This window comes from Pan troglodytes, chromosome 18, assembly GCF_028858775.2.
Source record: "Pan troglodytes isolate AG18354 chromosome 18, NHGRI_mPanTro3-v2.0_pri, whole genome shotgun sequence".
NCBI lineage: Eukaryota > Metazoa > Chordata > Mammalia > Primates > Hominidae > Pan > Pan troglodytes.
In genome coordinates this window covers 3,700,939-3,718,182 of record NC_072416.2, presented here as the reverse complement: position 1 = coordinate 3,718,182, position 17,244 = coordinate 3,700,939, and the positions used below count along the sequence as shown (strand labels likewise).

Here is a 17,244-nt window from a genome sequence, read left to right as displayed (position 1 = left end):
GCCCTGGTCTGGACCTGGCCTTGTGGCCCCCAAGACAGCTGGCACCGGTGCACAGTTGCCAGGGTCTCGACGCCAGTCCCGACCTATGCAGATCTTAGCTGCCCAGCGCTCTACAGCCCGAAGATGCGGGGAGCACAGAAACCTCAGCAGCACTTTGTACACAGCCCTGTTTACAAAGATCCAGGGCAAGACAGAGCCTCACAGCCTGGGTGCATCCGAAGCAGATGGAGAGCCTGGTCCTGGCCCGCGGTGGGGCTGCAGGTGGGTGGGGAGGGCCGGGCACTCGGAGGCCGCCTCCTCTCACTTTCAATGATGATAATGCAACCAAAACCTTTATATAAACAGTTTATTTACTCTAAACAGCAACACAGACAAAACGCCATATAAACACAAAGGAAGTGGCGCAGAACCGAGATGCTGCCCTGGGGTCTGAGGCTCAAAAGCAGCACAGCCCAGGTTCTAGAAGGTTCTAGAGAGGAGCGGCAGGAGGGAGGGTGCATTTCCATACAGCCAGCTGAGGCTAAGTGCAGCTCTGCACGGTGAGAAGCATGCCTGCATCCCAGAGCGAGGAACTCGCCCCTGGGGGACTTACCCAAGTATAAAAGTTTATAATTTTACAGCAGTTGAAATACTGACATCAATATTAAAATAAAAGCGAGTTTTACATAACAATCAAAAATACAAAAGACCGAAGGAAGAGACCCTGTATGGAAACGGGCAATTCAGTGAATCGAGACCGCACACCTGCGGCGGCAATGGAAGATGGCGCCCGCCCAACCCCCCCAGGTGACTAGTCATTGTATGGAGCAACTTTAGATTTGCAAAAATGTTGTAAACAAGTTCTTGCCAAACCAATCCCTTCCTTTTGACGATGCCACAAGGTCGCTGCTTATGAGGGCGCAAACTTCTTGGCTTGTGCTCGGACCCTTTTCTCGTACTCCACTCTGTTTTGGCTGAGGAGGTCAAAAGAGAAGAGACGCGTTAGAGGGCTGAGCTGCCTGGCCCTCACGCTCGCCCCGGAGCCAGCTCGGCAGACCAGGCTGCAGGATGGGACCTCCCAGGGGAGGGCAGTGTGGAGCTCGCCATAGTAACAGAAGCAGGAAGCCCGGAGAAGCAAGGAGGCCTGCGTGGTGGGGAGCCCATGCTGGCTCTGACGTGGCTGAGACTGTCCTGTGGTCTGACGGGGGCACAAGGGCAGGGAGGAGAGGAACCCATGCTGGGTGAATGTGGTGTTCAAGGGGGACAGAGGGGTCCCGCAGGGCTGCGAGGAGGGCTCAGGCCCCAGGGGGCCCACGCCAGGGCCTGCAACATCGTTGCCGATGCCAAAAGTCTGGTCCTAACTAGTAATCATCAGCAGCTTCTCTTTTCTGTAGGTCTGGGGACAGTCCTAATAAACTGAAAACACTGACTGCTTGCCACTGTTTTTGTTAATTCCCAAAAATAGACACCAATTTCTGGAGGGTTTTTCCATGAGGCTCTCAGCCGCAGGGGCAAAGGTGTGGGAAGGCAGGCCTGGTTAAGAAGGCGTTGTGCCCGAGCTGGGCAGTGCAGGGGCATCAGCGAACAGGTCTGGAGCTGGGTAGAGTGAGGCTCAGCCTGCAAACAGCTGCCCAGGAGAGTGGCATGGCACACACTGCCCGGGCAAAACAGGTGGGTGGGAGGGCGGCCGAGGCTGCACCTAGGGGCTGATGGGTCACGGGGTACAGCGTGACCCTGAAGATGGGGGAACACCATGACATTTATGGAGGTGGCTCCTGGGGTCGCAGTCCTGGCAGTCTCGCCAGGATTGGACCTGGTCTGAGACACTGAGCCTCACTCTGCATGGTGGAACAGCCCAGGACGGCAGCAGCACCGGTGCCACCCCCACCCACGCCAAGGGCCTGGACCGCAGCCCAGACCCCAGCGCCCTCCTTGGGCCACCAGCCGGCCCCAGGGCAGAGCAGCTCAGCTGGGTGGGCGTGGAAGGAACCAGAGGCGGTGGCTACATGTCCCAGCTCTTCCTTGACCAAGCAGAGGCCCCGAGAAAAGGCACCTGCCAGGGCAGGAACACGGTCCAAGGCCTCCAGGAAACCCAGGAAAAACGATCTGAAACCCGCAAACATGCTTCACAAAGGGTGCTTTTCAAGTGGGTGTTTGTAGGAGAAAGAACGTTTGTTTACGTGCACGCAAGTGTACAGTGCAGCCCAGCAGGCACCAAGCCCAGGAGACGCTGGGGAGAGTCACACGGGGCGGGGGACTGCAACCCTGCCCAGCCCACGCCGCAGATGGGAGCCACAGCCCAGCTCTGGAGATGGTCGGCAAATGGGGTGCAGGCCAGACAGAGCTCACGCCCACACCATGCTGGGGATGGCAGACCATCTAAGGGCTAGGCAGGAAAACATTTGCCTTTTGTTTTGTTTTGTTTTTTTGAGACAGAGTCTGGCTCTGTTGCCCAGGCTGGAGTGCAGTGGCGTGATCTCGGCTCACTGTAAGCTCCGCCTCCCAGGTTCAAGCCATTCTCCTGCCTCAGCCTCCCGAGTAGCTGAGGTTACAGGTGTGCGCCACCACGCCCGACTAATTTTTTTTATTTTTACTAGAGATGGGGTTTCACCGTGTTAGCTAGGATGGTCTTGATCTCCTGCCCTTGTGATCTGCCCACGTTGGCCTCCCAAAGTGCTGGGATTACAGGCGTGAGCCACCGCGCCCGGCATGCTTTTTTTTTGTTTGTTTTGAGACAGTGTCTCACTTTGTCACCCAGGCTGCAATCTGGGCTCACTGCAGCATCAATCACCTGGGCTCAAGCAGTCCTCCCACCTCAGCCTCCCAAATAGCTGGGACTACAGGCATGCACCACCATCCCCGGCTTAATTTTTTTTTTTTTTTTTTTTTTAAAGAGAGCAGGTCTTGCCATGTTGCCCAGGCTGGTCTCCAGCTCCTGGGCTCAGGCAACCCTCCCACAGTGGCCTTGCAAAGCGCTGGGATTACAGGCATGAGCCACCACCCCTGGCAAATTTTTTAATTTTTTGTAGAGATAGGGTCTCACTGTGTTGCCCAGTCTAGTCATGAACTCCTGAGTTCAAGCAATCAGCCCACCTTGGCCTCCCAAAGTATTGGGATTACAGGCGTTGGGCCATCACACTTGGCCTAGAAAACATTTTCCAGGCATGGTGGCTCATGCCTATAATCCCGGCACTTTGGGAGGCGAGGCGGGTGGATCACCTGAGGTCAGAAGTTCGAGACCAGCCTGGCCAACATGGTGAAACACTGTCTTTACTAAAAATACAAAAATTAGCCAGGTGTGGTGGTGGGTGCCTGTAATCCCAGCTACTTGGGAGGCTGAGGCAGGAGAATCACTTGAACCCAGGAGGCAGAGGTTGTAGTGAGCTGAGATCACACCACTGCACTCCAGCCTGGGTGACAGAGTGAGACTCTGTTTCCAAAAAAAAAAAAAAAAGAAAACATTTTCTGCCTCAAGGGCCATGTGGACACCCATGAGCACTGTGGCTTCCTGTCCAAGGGAATGCATTTCACGGACTCCTAGGGCACAGCAGGCCAGCACACAAACCCAGGTCACGCCACGTCCCACGAGCCACTTCCAGCAATGGCTTGGCTGACTGAGCGGCTATGAGGTTTTTTTTTTGAGACAGGGTCTCGCTTTGTCACGCAGGCTGGACCGCGGTGCTGCAATCTCAACTCACTGCAGCATCAACCTCCTGGGCTCAAGCAGTCCTCCCACCTCAGCCTCCCAAATAGCTGGGACTACAGGTGTGCACCACCATGCAGGGGAGCCAGGCTGAGCCTGGGGTGGCTGCTGTGATACTTGCTCCCTGCCTGGGGCCTCTGTGCCACCCTCGGCCACCAAGGAGGGCACCTTGCAGACACCTGGGCTGGGCCCGCATCTGGGGAGAAACACATCTCTCCAAAACCACGTGCTTTTTTTTTTTTTTTTTTTTTAGACGGCATCCCACCGTCGCCAGGCTGGAGAGCAGTGGCAGGATCTCGGCTCACTGCAACTTCCGCCTCCCGGGTTCAAGTGATTCTCCTGTCTCAGCCTCCCGAGTAGCTGGGATTAGAGGCACCCACCACCACGCTCAACTAATTTTTTGTATTTTTAGTACGGACGAGGGTTTCGCCATGTTGGCCAGGCTGGTCTCGAACTCCTGACCGCATGATTCGCCCACCTCGGCCTCCCAAAGTGCTGGGATTACAAGCGTGAGCCACCGCGCCCGGCCGAAACCAGGTGCTTTTCCTCACGACGTGTGCAGGCTGGGCCTAGGGCAACCAGGACCCCTCAGCCTCCCCACTCCTGACCAGGAGATGCACCCTGGAGGGAGAGGGCCTCTGATGCCCACAGTGGCAGGGATGTATGGGGTGGCTGCAGGTGAGCCTTCTGGGTCCCGGAGACCCCCTCGGAGGTATGGGGACCCGTGGTGAGATGGGGCTGGGTTTCTCAACGCTGCAGGTGGAGCAGTGGGGGTCGGAGGCCCCAACCCACCTTCTTATGGACGTGCCCAGAACAGCTGCAGAGGGAACAGGACAGGCGGGCGCGTGGCCTCTGCTCAGGGCAGGGTCCTCCCTGCTTTCCCCAGCACTGTTTGGCTGTCGTCTGCATCCTAACTCACACCAGGCCCTCCTCGGTGCAGACAGGACCCCAGGCCCACGGGGACCCTTCTAGCCACAGCAGCACCTCACAGGGACAGGGTGGAAGCCCAGGGCCTGTGTGACAGCATCACGTCACTGAGCTCTGCTGGGCTGGGCCCCCCCAGAGGAGGAACCAAGTTGTAGAGGGGATGGGGACAAGCAGCAAGGGCGGCGCGGGAGGCTGGGGTCCACGGGAGGCTGAGCCTGTGGAGAGGCCTCTCAGCATGGCCTCCTCTGGCACCCACGCCCAGGGTCCTTCCACTCCTAGCTGGCCACAACTCACTGGGGCAGTGGCCCAAGACAGCCCCTGTCACCTGGCCTGCTCCCTCCCCTGGACACGGCTCCGGCGCCATCCATGCCCACCGCAGACCGTGTGCAACGGTGCCTGCTGCCCACAGGTTTATGCCCCCCGACCTTCCCCCCGGAGGCGCGGACCCTGGCTGTCCCTGGGGTGAGCCTGTGTGCTGCACTCCCCTCCTGCCAGGCGGCCTTGGCTGGGACGGGGAGGAGCTGCCACCAGCGGGGCCAGGGCTGCTACTAACCAGTAAATTGTGTAGGCCTCTGCTTGAGCTGGGTCTTGGATATTTGGTTCATTTAGAAGTTCCTGTATTCCTAATAGGATCTGTGCCAGAGACAAAAACACAAGACGGGTGTGAGCAGTTTGAAAGGGAGACACCGTGAGACTCGGCCTCAGCCACAGAGAATGACCGCAGACCCACGTGTCCGGAGGGGAGACTAAGGCAGCCCTGCCCGTGCCGGCGGCGGAGGCCCCGTACCTGTTTGATTGTGATGGCTGGCCTCCAGTCCTTGTCCTCCTCTAAGATGGACAGGCACACTGTCCCCGAAGGGTACACATTCGGGTGAAATAATGGTGGTTCGAATTTACCTGCAGGAAGAGGAAGAAAGGAAGCACTTTTTGAAGGCAGGCACTGTCCCAGAGTCACGTCCTTCCCCTCATCACCCTCCTCCCAACACTGGAGCCCCGGGTTGGTAGCCAGGTTATTTGGCCAAAAACTTTTCAAAAAAATTAAATTGTGGCCATGAGGAGACTAAAGGAAGACATATCCACCTTTGCACGCAGGGAACAGAGCCTTGGGGACACGGCCGCAGCTGAGACGAAGCTGTGTCTCTCCCGGGACAGAACTCCCGGCACAGCCAGGCAGTCTGGGAACACAGGCCCCAAGGTGGCCACTTAACCTGTGGCCCCCACATCCTTCCCAGCTGGGCCAGACTCAGGGGAGATGGGAGGAGCTGGAGGAGACATCCAGGGACATAGCCAAGGCCCTTCCAGAGTCGGCTGTTCCGACGCAGACCCTCTGCTTCCAGGATACACGGGCTTTTAGGACCCTGTGTTATTTCTTTACAAAAAAGCAGAAAAGTTTGCCACCATTAGCCCCACCAGGGACCATCACAGTTGATATTCTAGGCTATTTCCCATCTTTTACCTGGGCATCCTCCCTCTTCTCTCTCAACGCTACGGAAGGACACACAGTGAGGCATGTCTAGTGCAGCCGGAGGAATTACCAGAAAGCCAACGCGCCACGAACACCTACAGCTTCCCAGAACACCCACTCCTACCGACCACTGCATCTGCCCCGTAATCCCAACTCCAACATCCGCGGGCAGCTTCCTGGACTTCAGGTACCATGGAGATGCACAGGGCACACTCCCTGGGGAACGCGAAGACACCACCGCAGACCGTCCCACACTGCGACCATCCCACACCGCAGGAGCTCACGGGCGACACCAGCAGCTGCGTGGCAGTCCTGAGTGCGAACACGTGTGAGCGCGCTGCTGTGGAATGTGGGGTCACGGCGTTGGCCCTCAAGCCGTGCTGCTTCCAGGCTGCTCACGCAGGCTGCGTCGCTGGCGGATTCCAGCCACCGGGTGAGGTGCACGGCGGCCACTCCGTGGTGCTACGCTGCGCCTGCTGGTGACCGCTGAGCGCCCCTTTCGGCCCAGGCTGCTTCCTGGCAACTGCTTCGGAGAAGTTCCTCAAGCGATACGTCTTACCCCTGTAAGCTCTTCTGCTTGGGGCTTGACTTTTTGCTTTTTTGACATGGAGTTTCACTGTGTTGCCCAGGCTGGATCTCGGCTAACTGCAGCCTTCACCTCCCGGGCTCAAGTGATTCTCCCGCCTCACCTTGGCCTCCAGAGTAGCTGAGGTTACAGGCACCCGCCATCAAGCTTGGCCAATTTTTCTATTTTATTAGAACCGGGGTTCCTCCACTGTTGGTCAGGCTGGTCTCAAACTCCTGACCTTAAGTGATTCACCTGCCTTGGCCTCCCGAAGTGCAGGGATCACAGGTGTGAGCCAACGCGCCCGGCCCGCCCTTTTCCTCTTCTAAGGGAATCTTTTGGCAAAAACAAAAATTGCCTAATTTCAATTGAATCTGATTCTCAATCTCGTTTCTTCTGCCAATCACAACTTACCCGCAGAAAGGCACAGATGCTGGACGCCAGCACTGCCAGGTCCACCTGTCCCTCCCAAGGTAGAGGCTGCCTCCTACTTCCTCGTGGCCTCTGGCTTGGCCGCTCCCGCGCTTCACAGAAGGAACACAAAGGGGGTGCCCTCCTGTCTGGACTGTCCGCCAGGCATCATGTGGCCTCTTCACTCTTCCCTACCTGTCATCCTAGGATGTGTGGGCTGGGGCCAGTGGGGGTGACACCGGCACCCATCTGTGCCTCTGGTGGACACATGTATGTGCTTCTGTGAATCTCGACTGACTCGAGTGAACAGCCAGGTCCTACAGCATGAGCTCGGCTTCCACTGGTGTGGCAGGCAGCGTCCAGGGGAAACGTTCAGAACATCCGCTCTCTCCAGCGGTGGCTGAGGCTCCCGCAGCCCTGCGTCGCGGCTCCGTCTGCTCCCCTGTGCGCTACGGCAGATCCCACTGGGGAGGCTTTCACTCTTTGGCAAAGCCAGGCATCCCTGCCGCATTTGCTGGCTGGGTGGAGGCCTTTCCTGTGAGGGACACGCTGGACGTCATGGCTGCCTTCTTACTGATTCCCAGGAGCTCTTGGTAGATTCAGGGTGAGGGCTGAGGTACGTACATACACTGTAGTGTGCCCTCCTGCCCGGCGCCAACTGCAGTCTTTATGATAAAGAGAGATTCTTAATTTCAACTTAGTCAACTCGTCAATCTCCCTCCGGCCAGCACTTCACTGCATCCCTGGTGAAGAGATCCCTGCCTGCCCAGGGCTCACGGACACCATCCCGGGTCTTCCTCTCCACGCTGTCCTGCTTGGGCACCACAATCCATCTGGAAGCTGTTTCTCTATGGTGGGAGGCAGAGCTCGTCTCTCCTGCTGGAATATCCCTCAGGATGTCACAGCCCAAACCACCACACGCGTGGCCTCCGGACTCCTCGTTCTGTCCGCGGGTCTGCCTGCCCGTCTTCTCAGCAATCCTGCAGTCTCCATCACCGTGTCCCGTGGCAGGTCTGGCGGGGGGTGAGTGGGTGTGCTCTGCACCCACGGAGCCTCAGCCTGGGTCTCGCCACCCCACCAAGAAGCCAAGGCCTCCGCGTTTCTGCATTTCCTGAGTCCATGGGACAGTTTCCAACAAGATGTGCTTGACTCCAGCTGGGGTCACACGGAATCTGCAGACGAGCCTGGAGAGAAGGGCTGTCTGTACAACGTCGTGTGTTCCCCTCCAAACACGGGGCAGAGCTCAGCTACCGCTCAGGCCGGCCTTGGTTTCCCTTGGAATATTCTACAGTTTTCGGTACAGAGGTCCTGAACCAATCTTTTATTGCATTTATTCCAACGTATTTCATGCTACTATAAATGGCGGTTTTAAAACCTTGCTCGCTGAAATGATATAAAAGCAGATTTGTGTACCTCAATCTCTACTTCATTTTTATATTTATTATTTAGCTTTGTTTCCTTTACCAGGTCCTGTGCTACTTTTCTTTTTTCTTTTTTTTTTTTGAGACAGGGTCTTGCTCTGCTGCCCAGGCTGGAGTGTAATGGCGCGATCTCGGCTCACTGCACCCCCCTCCTGGATTCAAGCGCTTCTCCTGCCTCAGCCTCTCGACCAGCTGGGATTAAAGGCACCCACCACCACATCCGCTAATTTTTTTTTTTTTTTTTTTTTATAGTAGAGACAGGGTTTCACCATGTTGTCCAGGCTGGTCTTCACCTCAGGTGATCCTCCCACCTCGGCCTCCAAAAGTGCTGGGATTCCAGGTGTGAGCCACCGTGCCCAGCCTTGCACCTCAGCTTTACTGAGCTGTTGTCCTGGCCTTCCTCCCCACCTCTTCCGTTGTGACTTCTTTTTCTTGTCTTGCTGCATTTGCTTGGAATTCCAATAAACGGTTGAACAGAATCAATGAAAGCAGCTACTTTGTCTCATTCTTATATTTTTCTTAATTAAAATAAGTCATCTTATGTAATACCTGCTCATGGTTTAAAAAAAAAAAATCAAACAGCAAAGGACAATGCAAAATGAAGCAAGTCTCGGCCAGGTGGTGCTTTCAGCAGTCCTCAAGCTCCTCTGGTCGCTGCCACTGTGGAAAACACTTGTGTGTCTTGAGTGACAATTGCAGGGGAAGCTTTTACACAGCGCTCTCGCTTCACCGTGGCCAGGCACTGTCTAGGTACTGGGCACTTGTTAACGCGTGGAACTCACCACAGAAAGGGCCTGCCGATTTCCAGCTATGGGACGGCAGGGACGTGGCGGCCCTCTCCTCCCTCTCCTGAGTTTTGCTGATCTGACTGAGATCACTAACTTAGCTGTAGGCTCAATGTCGAACCTGGCGTCAGCCCTTTCTTCTCACGCCTTCTCTGCTGCTCCCCTGCTCTCTGCCTGCCCCGCTGCAGACGCAGCCCCGGGTGGGAGAGACTGCGAGAGCCCACAGGAAGAGCAGTGAGGTGGGGCAAGATAAACCCTCCGGTGAGACTCTGAGTGGTGGCGCTTCTGCACGTCCATCCCATCCAGGGCTGGGGTCTTGTGGGCACCAAATCCTGTCTTCATCGCCAACAACCACGGAGGGTCCAGGCACTCCTAGCCCAGGAGCTCCAGCCTGGATCTCACAGCCCCTCCCCGCACAGGACTCTGGAGCTTCCCAGCCAATTAGCTGGGATGAGAGACTACGTCTATTACGTGCACCGCCCACCCCTGGAGCTGGAAACAGACTCGCATCTGCAGCCTGAGGCGGGGATCAGGAATCAAAGCCGACCTCCAAATCTGTGATCTCACTCCCTCCCAGCTCCATGGATCGCCCGGACCAGGGCGCCACAGCCACAGCCACGGACCTCTCTGGAGAGGACTCCAATCCCCGCAGGAACAGGCCGACTTCCACGACACTGAACAGTGAGCTACTTACATTTTGGTGGCGAAGACGGATAATCATCTTTGAAAAGCATCCGTAGTTTAAACAAGCCTCCTTCCCACGGAGTCTGTGGGGAAATAAACCGTGGTGAGATGGGCTGCTTGCCTGCCTCAGGCCGGCCCAGGACGAAGGGGCTCGCTTCTAGGACACAATCTCCAGGACTGCCAGGACACCGGGGGCCCGAGGCCCGACAGAGGCGGCTCCCAAACCAGCCTGAAGCCTGGACCAGCCCCACCAAGGGGGCGGTCAGGACCTCTGCCATGCCCAGAGGGTGAGTCGGAAAGGCCCTCCTGGAAAGGAGAGGAGGAGACGGGGGTCGGGGGCTGGGCTGGGGGGCGACGAACGCCGCACACTGGGGCCGGCAGCGCCAAGAGCACACCCGTGCCCTCACCCCAGGGTGTTCTGCAAGCCCCTGCCCCAGGTCCCGCCTGGATGAGGCGCCTTTGCCACCCCACAACCCGACACCACTCCCGTCTTCCTTGGGGCCGCGCGCGCACCTGCCTCGCCGTAACATGAAGGGCAAGGGACGTTCTCAGCAGAGCCTCAGACAAGTGACAAATCCAAGCCACATTCTGTCTCGGGCAAAGCTGAGTCCTGCTGGGACTGCTCAGCTCAGGGGGCCGGAGCTGCTTTGAGTTTCAGAGCGAAATCCAGAGGCTGGCATGGGCCAGAGGGAGCAAGGCCTCGGGCAGGACCAACACCTCAGGGATCTCTCCTTCCTTCAGAGTCCATGAGCATGAACCTTTTGTGCACGCTGGCCTGGAGTCCCTGGCCAAGCACTTCATGTGAGCCGGGCAAAGAGGACAGGCATATGGGCCGCCCTGCTTGCCACAGACACACGGGGCCCCAAGCAGGCATCCTAGGTGGCTGCCGCCAGTCCCTGTGCCCCAGGAGGTTCTCCAGTAGACGGTTTTAGGCCGGGGTGGCTCTCCTGCAAACCCAGCTCCCGCGACCTGAGCCACACCTGGAAGGACACAGCAGAATCCCAGGTTCCAGCACGCAAAGGCTGCCCGCCTCTCAGGCCTGCTCCCAACACACACCAGAGCCCCTTCCCCTCTGCCACAGCTCAGCCCTGTGCCCGGCCAGGCCCAGCCTGCTTCCTTCTCAACCAGAAATGCCCTCGGTAGGGACACAGCTGTCACCCCAACCTTGCCAGCACCACCTTCTGAGCTCAAGTCCTCACGGGGCGGGGGCCGGGCCACAGCTGGGGATCTGAGCTGTTGACCGCGGCCTGTGACAAGGGTGGCTGTCGCGGACGGCAGGGATCTGAGCGGAGTATCCCCATGGCACTGCCGCACGCATCTGCTGAGCCCCGAGAGGCAGGAGGCCGGCAGCGCCCCTTACCCCTTTCTTTCCTGGAATGGCGCACTCCCAGTTCATGAGGTTCATCGTGCCATCGGGATTTTTTGTTGGGACGGCCACGAAACCCTGAGAGAAAAGAAAACAACCACAAAAGCACATCAGCGTGGCGGCATCTAGTTTGACCAAAACCACCAAGAACCGGCCTGCGAGTCCCACCGGCCCGGCCCAGGCACGCGACCAGCTCCCTCCCAGTAGGGAGGGCACGGTTTCAGCCGAGGGGGCCTGTCCGCGGCACTGCACACAGAAATGAAGCCCTCCTTACAAATGGGTGGTCTTTCCTCCACGCTTTCCTCTCCTGGGCAAGTCTGCTGAGGGCGATCCCCGACATGTTCAAAGTCCCTGGAACACAGGAGGCAGAGCACGGGGTCAGGAGAGGCGAGCGGGCTCCTGCCACCCCAGCACGCGCACGTGGCCCGCAGCAGGCAGGCTTGCTCCTAACATACGGTGGCCTGGCCCAGCAGGGACTCTCTTCTTGCAAGCCGTCGTCCGACCCCCGGGGTCTACCAGGGGAGGCCTTGTGAGCGGCGCCCAGATCACCGGGAGGCGGGGGCAGGTAGGACCCCTTCCCCATGGCCCCAACCCAGCCCCGGTCTGCGACACAGGCTGCGGCCTCTGCTCCAAGGTGAGGAGACAGATGTTCAGAGGCTGGGCCGCTGCGGCTGGGGGGTAGCTGCCACCCTGCGGTGGCTGACATGGCAGGGTCCTCACCATACCATCAGGTGGGGACTAGGCAGGGCTGGGGCCCCAGATGGGGTGCTGGGTCCCTGCCTTAGTATCAGGCGCTCAGAACTGAGATTCAGGCTGGGCCAGGGGGACACCTGTTATTCTTTTTTTTTTTTTTTTTTTTGAGACAGAGTCTCATTCTATTGCTCAGGCTGGAATGCAGTGGCATGATCTCGGCTCACTGCAACCTCCGCCTCCTGAGTTCAAGCAATTCTCCTGCCTCAGCCTCCGGAGTAGCTGAGACTACAGGCGTGCGCCACCACGCCCAGCTAATTTTTGTATTTTTAGTAGAGATGGGGTTTCACCATGTTGAAGACAGAGCAGAACAAGTACCACAGGGCAGAGGCTCAGCCTCACTGAGAGAGGAGCCCTCCACGGGGACACCCTTCCCAGACCTTGCAGCCACTACCATGTCCCTATGGCTTCAGGGGACAGACGGGTCCTACAGGGCAAGGCAGGAGCATGGGGTAGGGGACCAGGTCCCTGATCAGAGGCAGCGGCACACATGCCAGATTCCAGCTCCACACATCTGCACGGGACCTCGGGGGCTTGGCACCTTCGCCTTTGCGTTCTCGGCGGGAGCCTGTCGGCCAGCACTGTCACTGGGGACACCAGGTAGACAGGGCCAGCAGCCTCAATGCCACCCTCAACTGTCACCCTACTGGTGGCCACCTTTACCCACGAAAAACAGCACTCAAGGTACAAAACTTGCCCAAGAATTCAAACCTAAGTGTGTGCTGGTTTTCAAAGTCCATGGGAACACTGAAGCTACTACCCCCAAGTCTGATATCTCAACACCAAACAAGGGCCACCTCTACAAAGCTGGGGGACTGAGCCAGGTCTTCTAAGCTGTGGGGGGCCGTCCCTACTACGGCTTGGGCTGTCCTAGAATAGCCACAAGGGCCCTGGGGACCTGGATGGCGCCCGCACCTGTGGAGGCCCACGAACCTCACACACCTCGCAGCCGCAGGAAGGGGCCAGGTCAGCAGCTCCACCTGCGTCGGAGCCGCCGCAGCCTCACCTGGCACTCGTTAGGGAGACAAGGCCCAGTCCCCAGCAGACCCACGGACGAAGGAGCTCTGAGAGGCCCGCACTCAGGTTCTGGGTGGCACGATGACTTCCCGAGTCAGCAGAGCAGAAATCGGGGGTGGGGTTGGGATCAAGGAAGCCCAGGCAGGTCCAGTGTCGCCAGGGCACCAGGCTTCTGAAGCTGCTAGAGCCACCTGCCCTGCAGGTGAATTTGGCTCCTTTTCACCAAACACAGATCCTCAGGGCAGCCTGAGAAAAAGCAGGCGAAGGAACCTGGGTCCTCCAGTCAGCAGGCGCTGGCGTCACAGCGAGAGGGTGACAGGGGCCACCCGGGCACTGGCCTCCAGGTCCACAACTAAGTCCAAGACAGGCAGCCCGGGCTGGAGGCAGCCCCAAACCAGGCCCCACCGCGATGTCCTTCCCCACGCCCTCCTCACACGATGCAGAGGAGCCCGCAGGCCGCCCGCCCTCTGGACCGTTTGCCCTTCCCCATGCCCTCCTCTAAGTGAGGGGGGAGGGGAGCCAGGGGCCAGACAGGGAGAAAGTGGGGGGCACAGCTAGGGGCAGGCAGGGTTCGAGCCCAGAGCGGAGTGGACCGCCCGCCAACCACGGTTTCAAGGCTGTCTCCGCACTGGGCTGGACTCTGAAACTCCACACGTTTCTCCACCCTCCACTCCCACGTGGAACAGCCCAGCTGCGACTTGAGGACTCACAGCTCTCGCTTCCCCAGCCCCAGGATGGGCTTCCTGAGTGGCCGCAGCCTGTGCCCGGTGCGGTGCAAAGCAGCCTGGCGAGTGGCCATTTCAAGGAGGCACGACCTCCCAGGTGCCCGGGGTCTGAGCGAGGCCAGGCATCAGGCAGGTCTCTGAAGCCTCAGGCCAGTGCTCCAGACACTGAAGGACCATGGGCAAGGCTATCCTCACAGCCAGGCAAGGCCAGGCCGCAGAGAAGCCAGACAGGCCTGGGACCCTGCCACAGGCAGCCCTCCTGCTGAGGACTGGACAGAGCCGCCTAGAGGCCCCCGTCCCAGCACCTAGCTATTGCTGTGTCAGGTGTGAGAAGTCGTGAGGGGTGGTCCTGCGAGACCGCCTGCCAAGACCTGGCTGCTGCTGTTGTGTCCCCTGCCCCAAAGCACTCAGCACCATGGGGTGGTCTCACAGGCACTGCACCGTCAGGGCAAGGAGCCACAGGTGCACACCCACCGTGTCCCAGACAGAAGCCAGGCCCCTCCCCCTGCACCTCCTCCTACTGGCCTTCTGGAGAAAGCGGCCAATCTGTTACAATGTAATCACAACACAGATCAAGCATTCAAAAACCCGCTGAAAATCGAATTTGCCCTTCCAAATTCACAGATAGGCACTTAGTGAACGGCTAGTAGTTACTAGACGCTTCAGAGCAAGAAACTTTTATGATGCAAAGACAAAAACAACCCTCATCTATTAGAGCCAGGCAAGGCCCAGACACTGCAGCAACGGGGACAGGGCCGGGCACTCCAGGAGCGGCCCGAAAGTCTGCCTTCTGTCCTCCTGCTGGGCGCCCGCAACCGGCTGAGCTTTAGCTTCTCGGATCACCGCCTTGCTCTGCTGGTTGACAGCACCAACTTCAGAGCAACTTCCTGGCTGAGGGTGAGCAAAGCACTCACCTCCCACAACTCCACCGCACTCATCTCCACAACGGGTGGTCGCCACGACAGGCTGGCACAAGAAGCCTTTAAAGGCCCTCCTGCACCCAAATGCAAACTCTCCCAGGCTTGGGGAGGTATTCCCTTCTGCAAGACCCAAGCACCTGCAGTCGGGAGACGCTTACCTGGCTGCACCTGATCTGCCCCAGGCCCCGAGGATGTTTCTGAAGCAAGATCCCAAACCCTGAGACACCACACAAGCGCACACCAGCAATCACCCAGTGGCCTAGGGAACGGACCTCTCTGAATGAGCAATCAGGGCAAACACAGGATCCGTCCCGTCTTCCGTTGCATAGGTTCTCTACCCAAAGGCAACGTTTCTTGAAAAGCAAGAAACACTTGGGGTAGGTCCTGTAAGAGGAAACAAACCGAACTCCCCAAAGACAGGCACTTTGCAAACAAAGAAACTAAGCGTAACTTCCAATTATACAAACAAAACCACTTCATTCTGCGATTCAAGCGTGACTACAGGCCACGATCACAAGCTCAACTAATCATTCCCTTACATTCCTCCTACGCACGTTAACTACCAGAACCAACTACTTTCAACCGATAAAAAGAGATGTCCAAAACAGAATAAAACTCCCCCTCCAGCGAGGCGCTCACGTTCAGGTCCCCAGCGAGCGCCAGCGGAGCATCTTCAGAGGCACAAGAAAACTTACACTTGTTTTGGTTTTAAGACACCGAAAACAAGCCCGCTCGCCGGCCCCCACCCCCGCGAGCCAGCGATGTTGCAATCCAAGACTCTCCCCCCGCGGCCCATCCTATCCGTCCGCGGGGCGACCGTGACCCCGGAAGCCGCTCCCCGCGCAGGAGGAAGGCGCGGCCTCGCGGGGCCCCGGCTGCAGGTGGCTGCCCCGGCCCCGCGCCAGGCGCACCTCGGGGGCGAAGTGGGGGAGCCCCGGCCCCGAAGGCCTGCGGCGGCCCGGCCGCTCGGGCCGCAGCCCAGCGGCGCCAGCAGCGCGGACCGAGCCGGCGCCGAGCGCGGGGCCTCTCGGGCTCCCCGGAAAGCTCGGCCGCGGCGCGGGGCCCGGCTCGGCGGGGCGGGGCGCGGGGCAGTCGGGGGCCCGGGCCCAACAGGAGTAGAGGCCTCGGCCCGACCCCCGCCCCGCGGCCCCGGCCCGGCCCCCGCACGCGCTCACCTCGGGCGGCCGCAGCCCCGGCGAGCGTAACGGACAGGTGGAGGACCGAGCGGGGCGGCGGCGGCGGCGCTTCCCTTTGTCTCGGGACTTCCCTCCGGAGCCCGCTCCGCGCGCAGCCAGAGCAGCTCCGAGGACCCTGGCGCGGGCGGGGCGCGCGGGGCGGGGCCTAACGCGGGGCTGCCCTCTGCACGCCTGCCTCGCGCGCCGCTCCTGCCGCCCGGCCCCGAGCGCCTCCCGCGCCGCCGAGCGCTCCCCGTTGCCCGCGCCCAGCCGCCGCGCGCCCGCGCCCCGGGTCCGCCCCAGGAGCCCGGCCGGGGGGCGACTTTCCAGTCAGGCGGCGCCCTGGACACCTACGCCCTTAAAGGAGCCGCGTCCCCGAGGTGAGGGAGCGTCTGTAAACTCCCCTTCGGGGTGCCCGCGTCCATCCGAGGACACGCCGGCAAGCAGCGGGGGAAAAAGGAAGCCGAGATCTCCAAAGGCTCCCCGGATGTCTGGCGGTCACCTCTCCAGCCACAGGTCCCAGAGGTTTCCTTGGGGTCAGGTCCTGGGGCCGGGGGCCAAAGACCACTGAGGCCTAAGGATCCTCTGAAGCGACGCAGGACGGTGACGCTCCCGCGAGTTCAGCGCCCTGTGAAACCCCTTGCAATTGGCCAGTTCGGGGCGGTAGGCGGGGACACCTTGTCATCCGCCCAATGAGCTGACCCCGTACAAAAGGCCGAATGCGAGCATGACCGACGGGAGGAGAAGTGTGGATGCTCCCTAATCCGGGGGCTGGCCCTGGGCCGGGGCGCGGGCGGGTCGTGGGGGACTGCGAGCGGCGGGGGCGGGGGCGGGGCGAGCCCGTGGGGGAGGGGCGCTTCCGGACCCCCCTCCCGCCCACGCAACAAGCAGGACCGGGTCGGAAGGCCCCCAGACCCGCGAGCGCGCGGGACAGTCCGTTCGCCAACGCGCAACCGTGCTGGCCCCCGGGCTCTCCCGGCCCCCCCGCCCGCATTTCGCCGACGGCGGGGCCGCAGCCAAGGTCACGGTGTCCGGGTGCTTGGGGACCGCGGGGAGTGACCACATTCATTCATTCCCTCCCTCACTCATTCATTCATTCCCTCCCCTACTCCGTCATTCCCTCCCTCACTCACTAATTCCCTCCCTCACTCACTAATTCCCTCCCTCCCTCATTCATTCGATCCCTCCATCACTCAATCATTCCTTCCCTCCCTCACTCATTCCCTCCCTCACTTACTCATTCATTCCCACTTACTCATTCCCTCCCTCACTCACTCATTCCCTCCCTCACTCATTCCCTCCCTCCCTCATTCATTCCCTCCCTCCCTCACTCACTCATTCCCTCCCTCAC

The 17,244-nt window shown here is 59.6% G+C and overlaps 1 protein-coding gene across 11 annotated transcripts; it reads right to left on the bottom strand.

Moving 5' to 3' along the window:
• Positions 1–332: 332 nt before the first annotated feature.
• UBE2I (ubiquitin conjugating enzyme E2 I) lies at positions 333–16,812 on the bottom strand. Of its 11 annotated transcripts, XM_063797604.1 has the most exons (8): positions 15,894–16,061; positions 13,063–13,319; positions 11,581–11,657; positions 11,301–11,384; positions 9,951–10,023; positions 5,397–5,506; positions 5,163–5,242; positions 333–953 (listed from the first exon to the last, which is right to left on the bottom strand). In XM_063797604.1, the coding sequence occupies exons 3-8, from the start codon at positions 11,644–11,646 to the stop codon at positions 890–892; spliced, it is 477 nt and encodes a 158-aa protein (XP_063653674.1). In that variant the 5' UTR covers positions 11,647–11,657; positions 13,063–13,319; positions 15,894–16,061; the 3' UTR covers positions 333–889. The 11 variants fall into 11 exon arrangements, with proteins under 11 accessions (XP_063653674.1, XP_063653676.1, XP_063653675.1 ...); XM_063797606.1 differs by lacking the exons at positions 13,063–13,319; positions 15,894–16,061 and adding an exon at positions 16,396–16,812; XM_063797605.1 differs by lacking the exons at positions 13,063–13,319; positions 15,894–16,061 and adding an exon at positions 16,248–16,682.
• Positions 16,813–17,244: the final 432 nt, after the last annotated feature.

What these genes read in the sequence shown, in the direction of transcription:
- UBE2I (XM_009430055.5), bottom strand. Translation starts at nt 11,646, where the DNA reads ATGTCGGGGATCGCCCTCAGCAGACTTGCCCAGGAGAGGAAAGCGTGG. An exon ending in GGAGGAAAGACCACCCATTT is followed by an intron (nt 11,385 to 11,580) that starts GTAAGGAGGGCT and finishes CTTTTCTCTCAG; the next exon opens with GGTTTCGTGGCCGTCCCAAC. An exon ending in CCATTCCAGGAAAGAAAGGG is followed by an intron (nt 10,024 to 11,300) that starts GTAAGGGGCGCT and finishes ATTTCCCCACAG; the next exon opens with ACTCCGTGGGAAGGAGGCTT.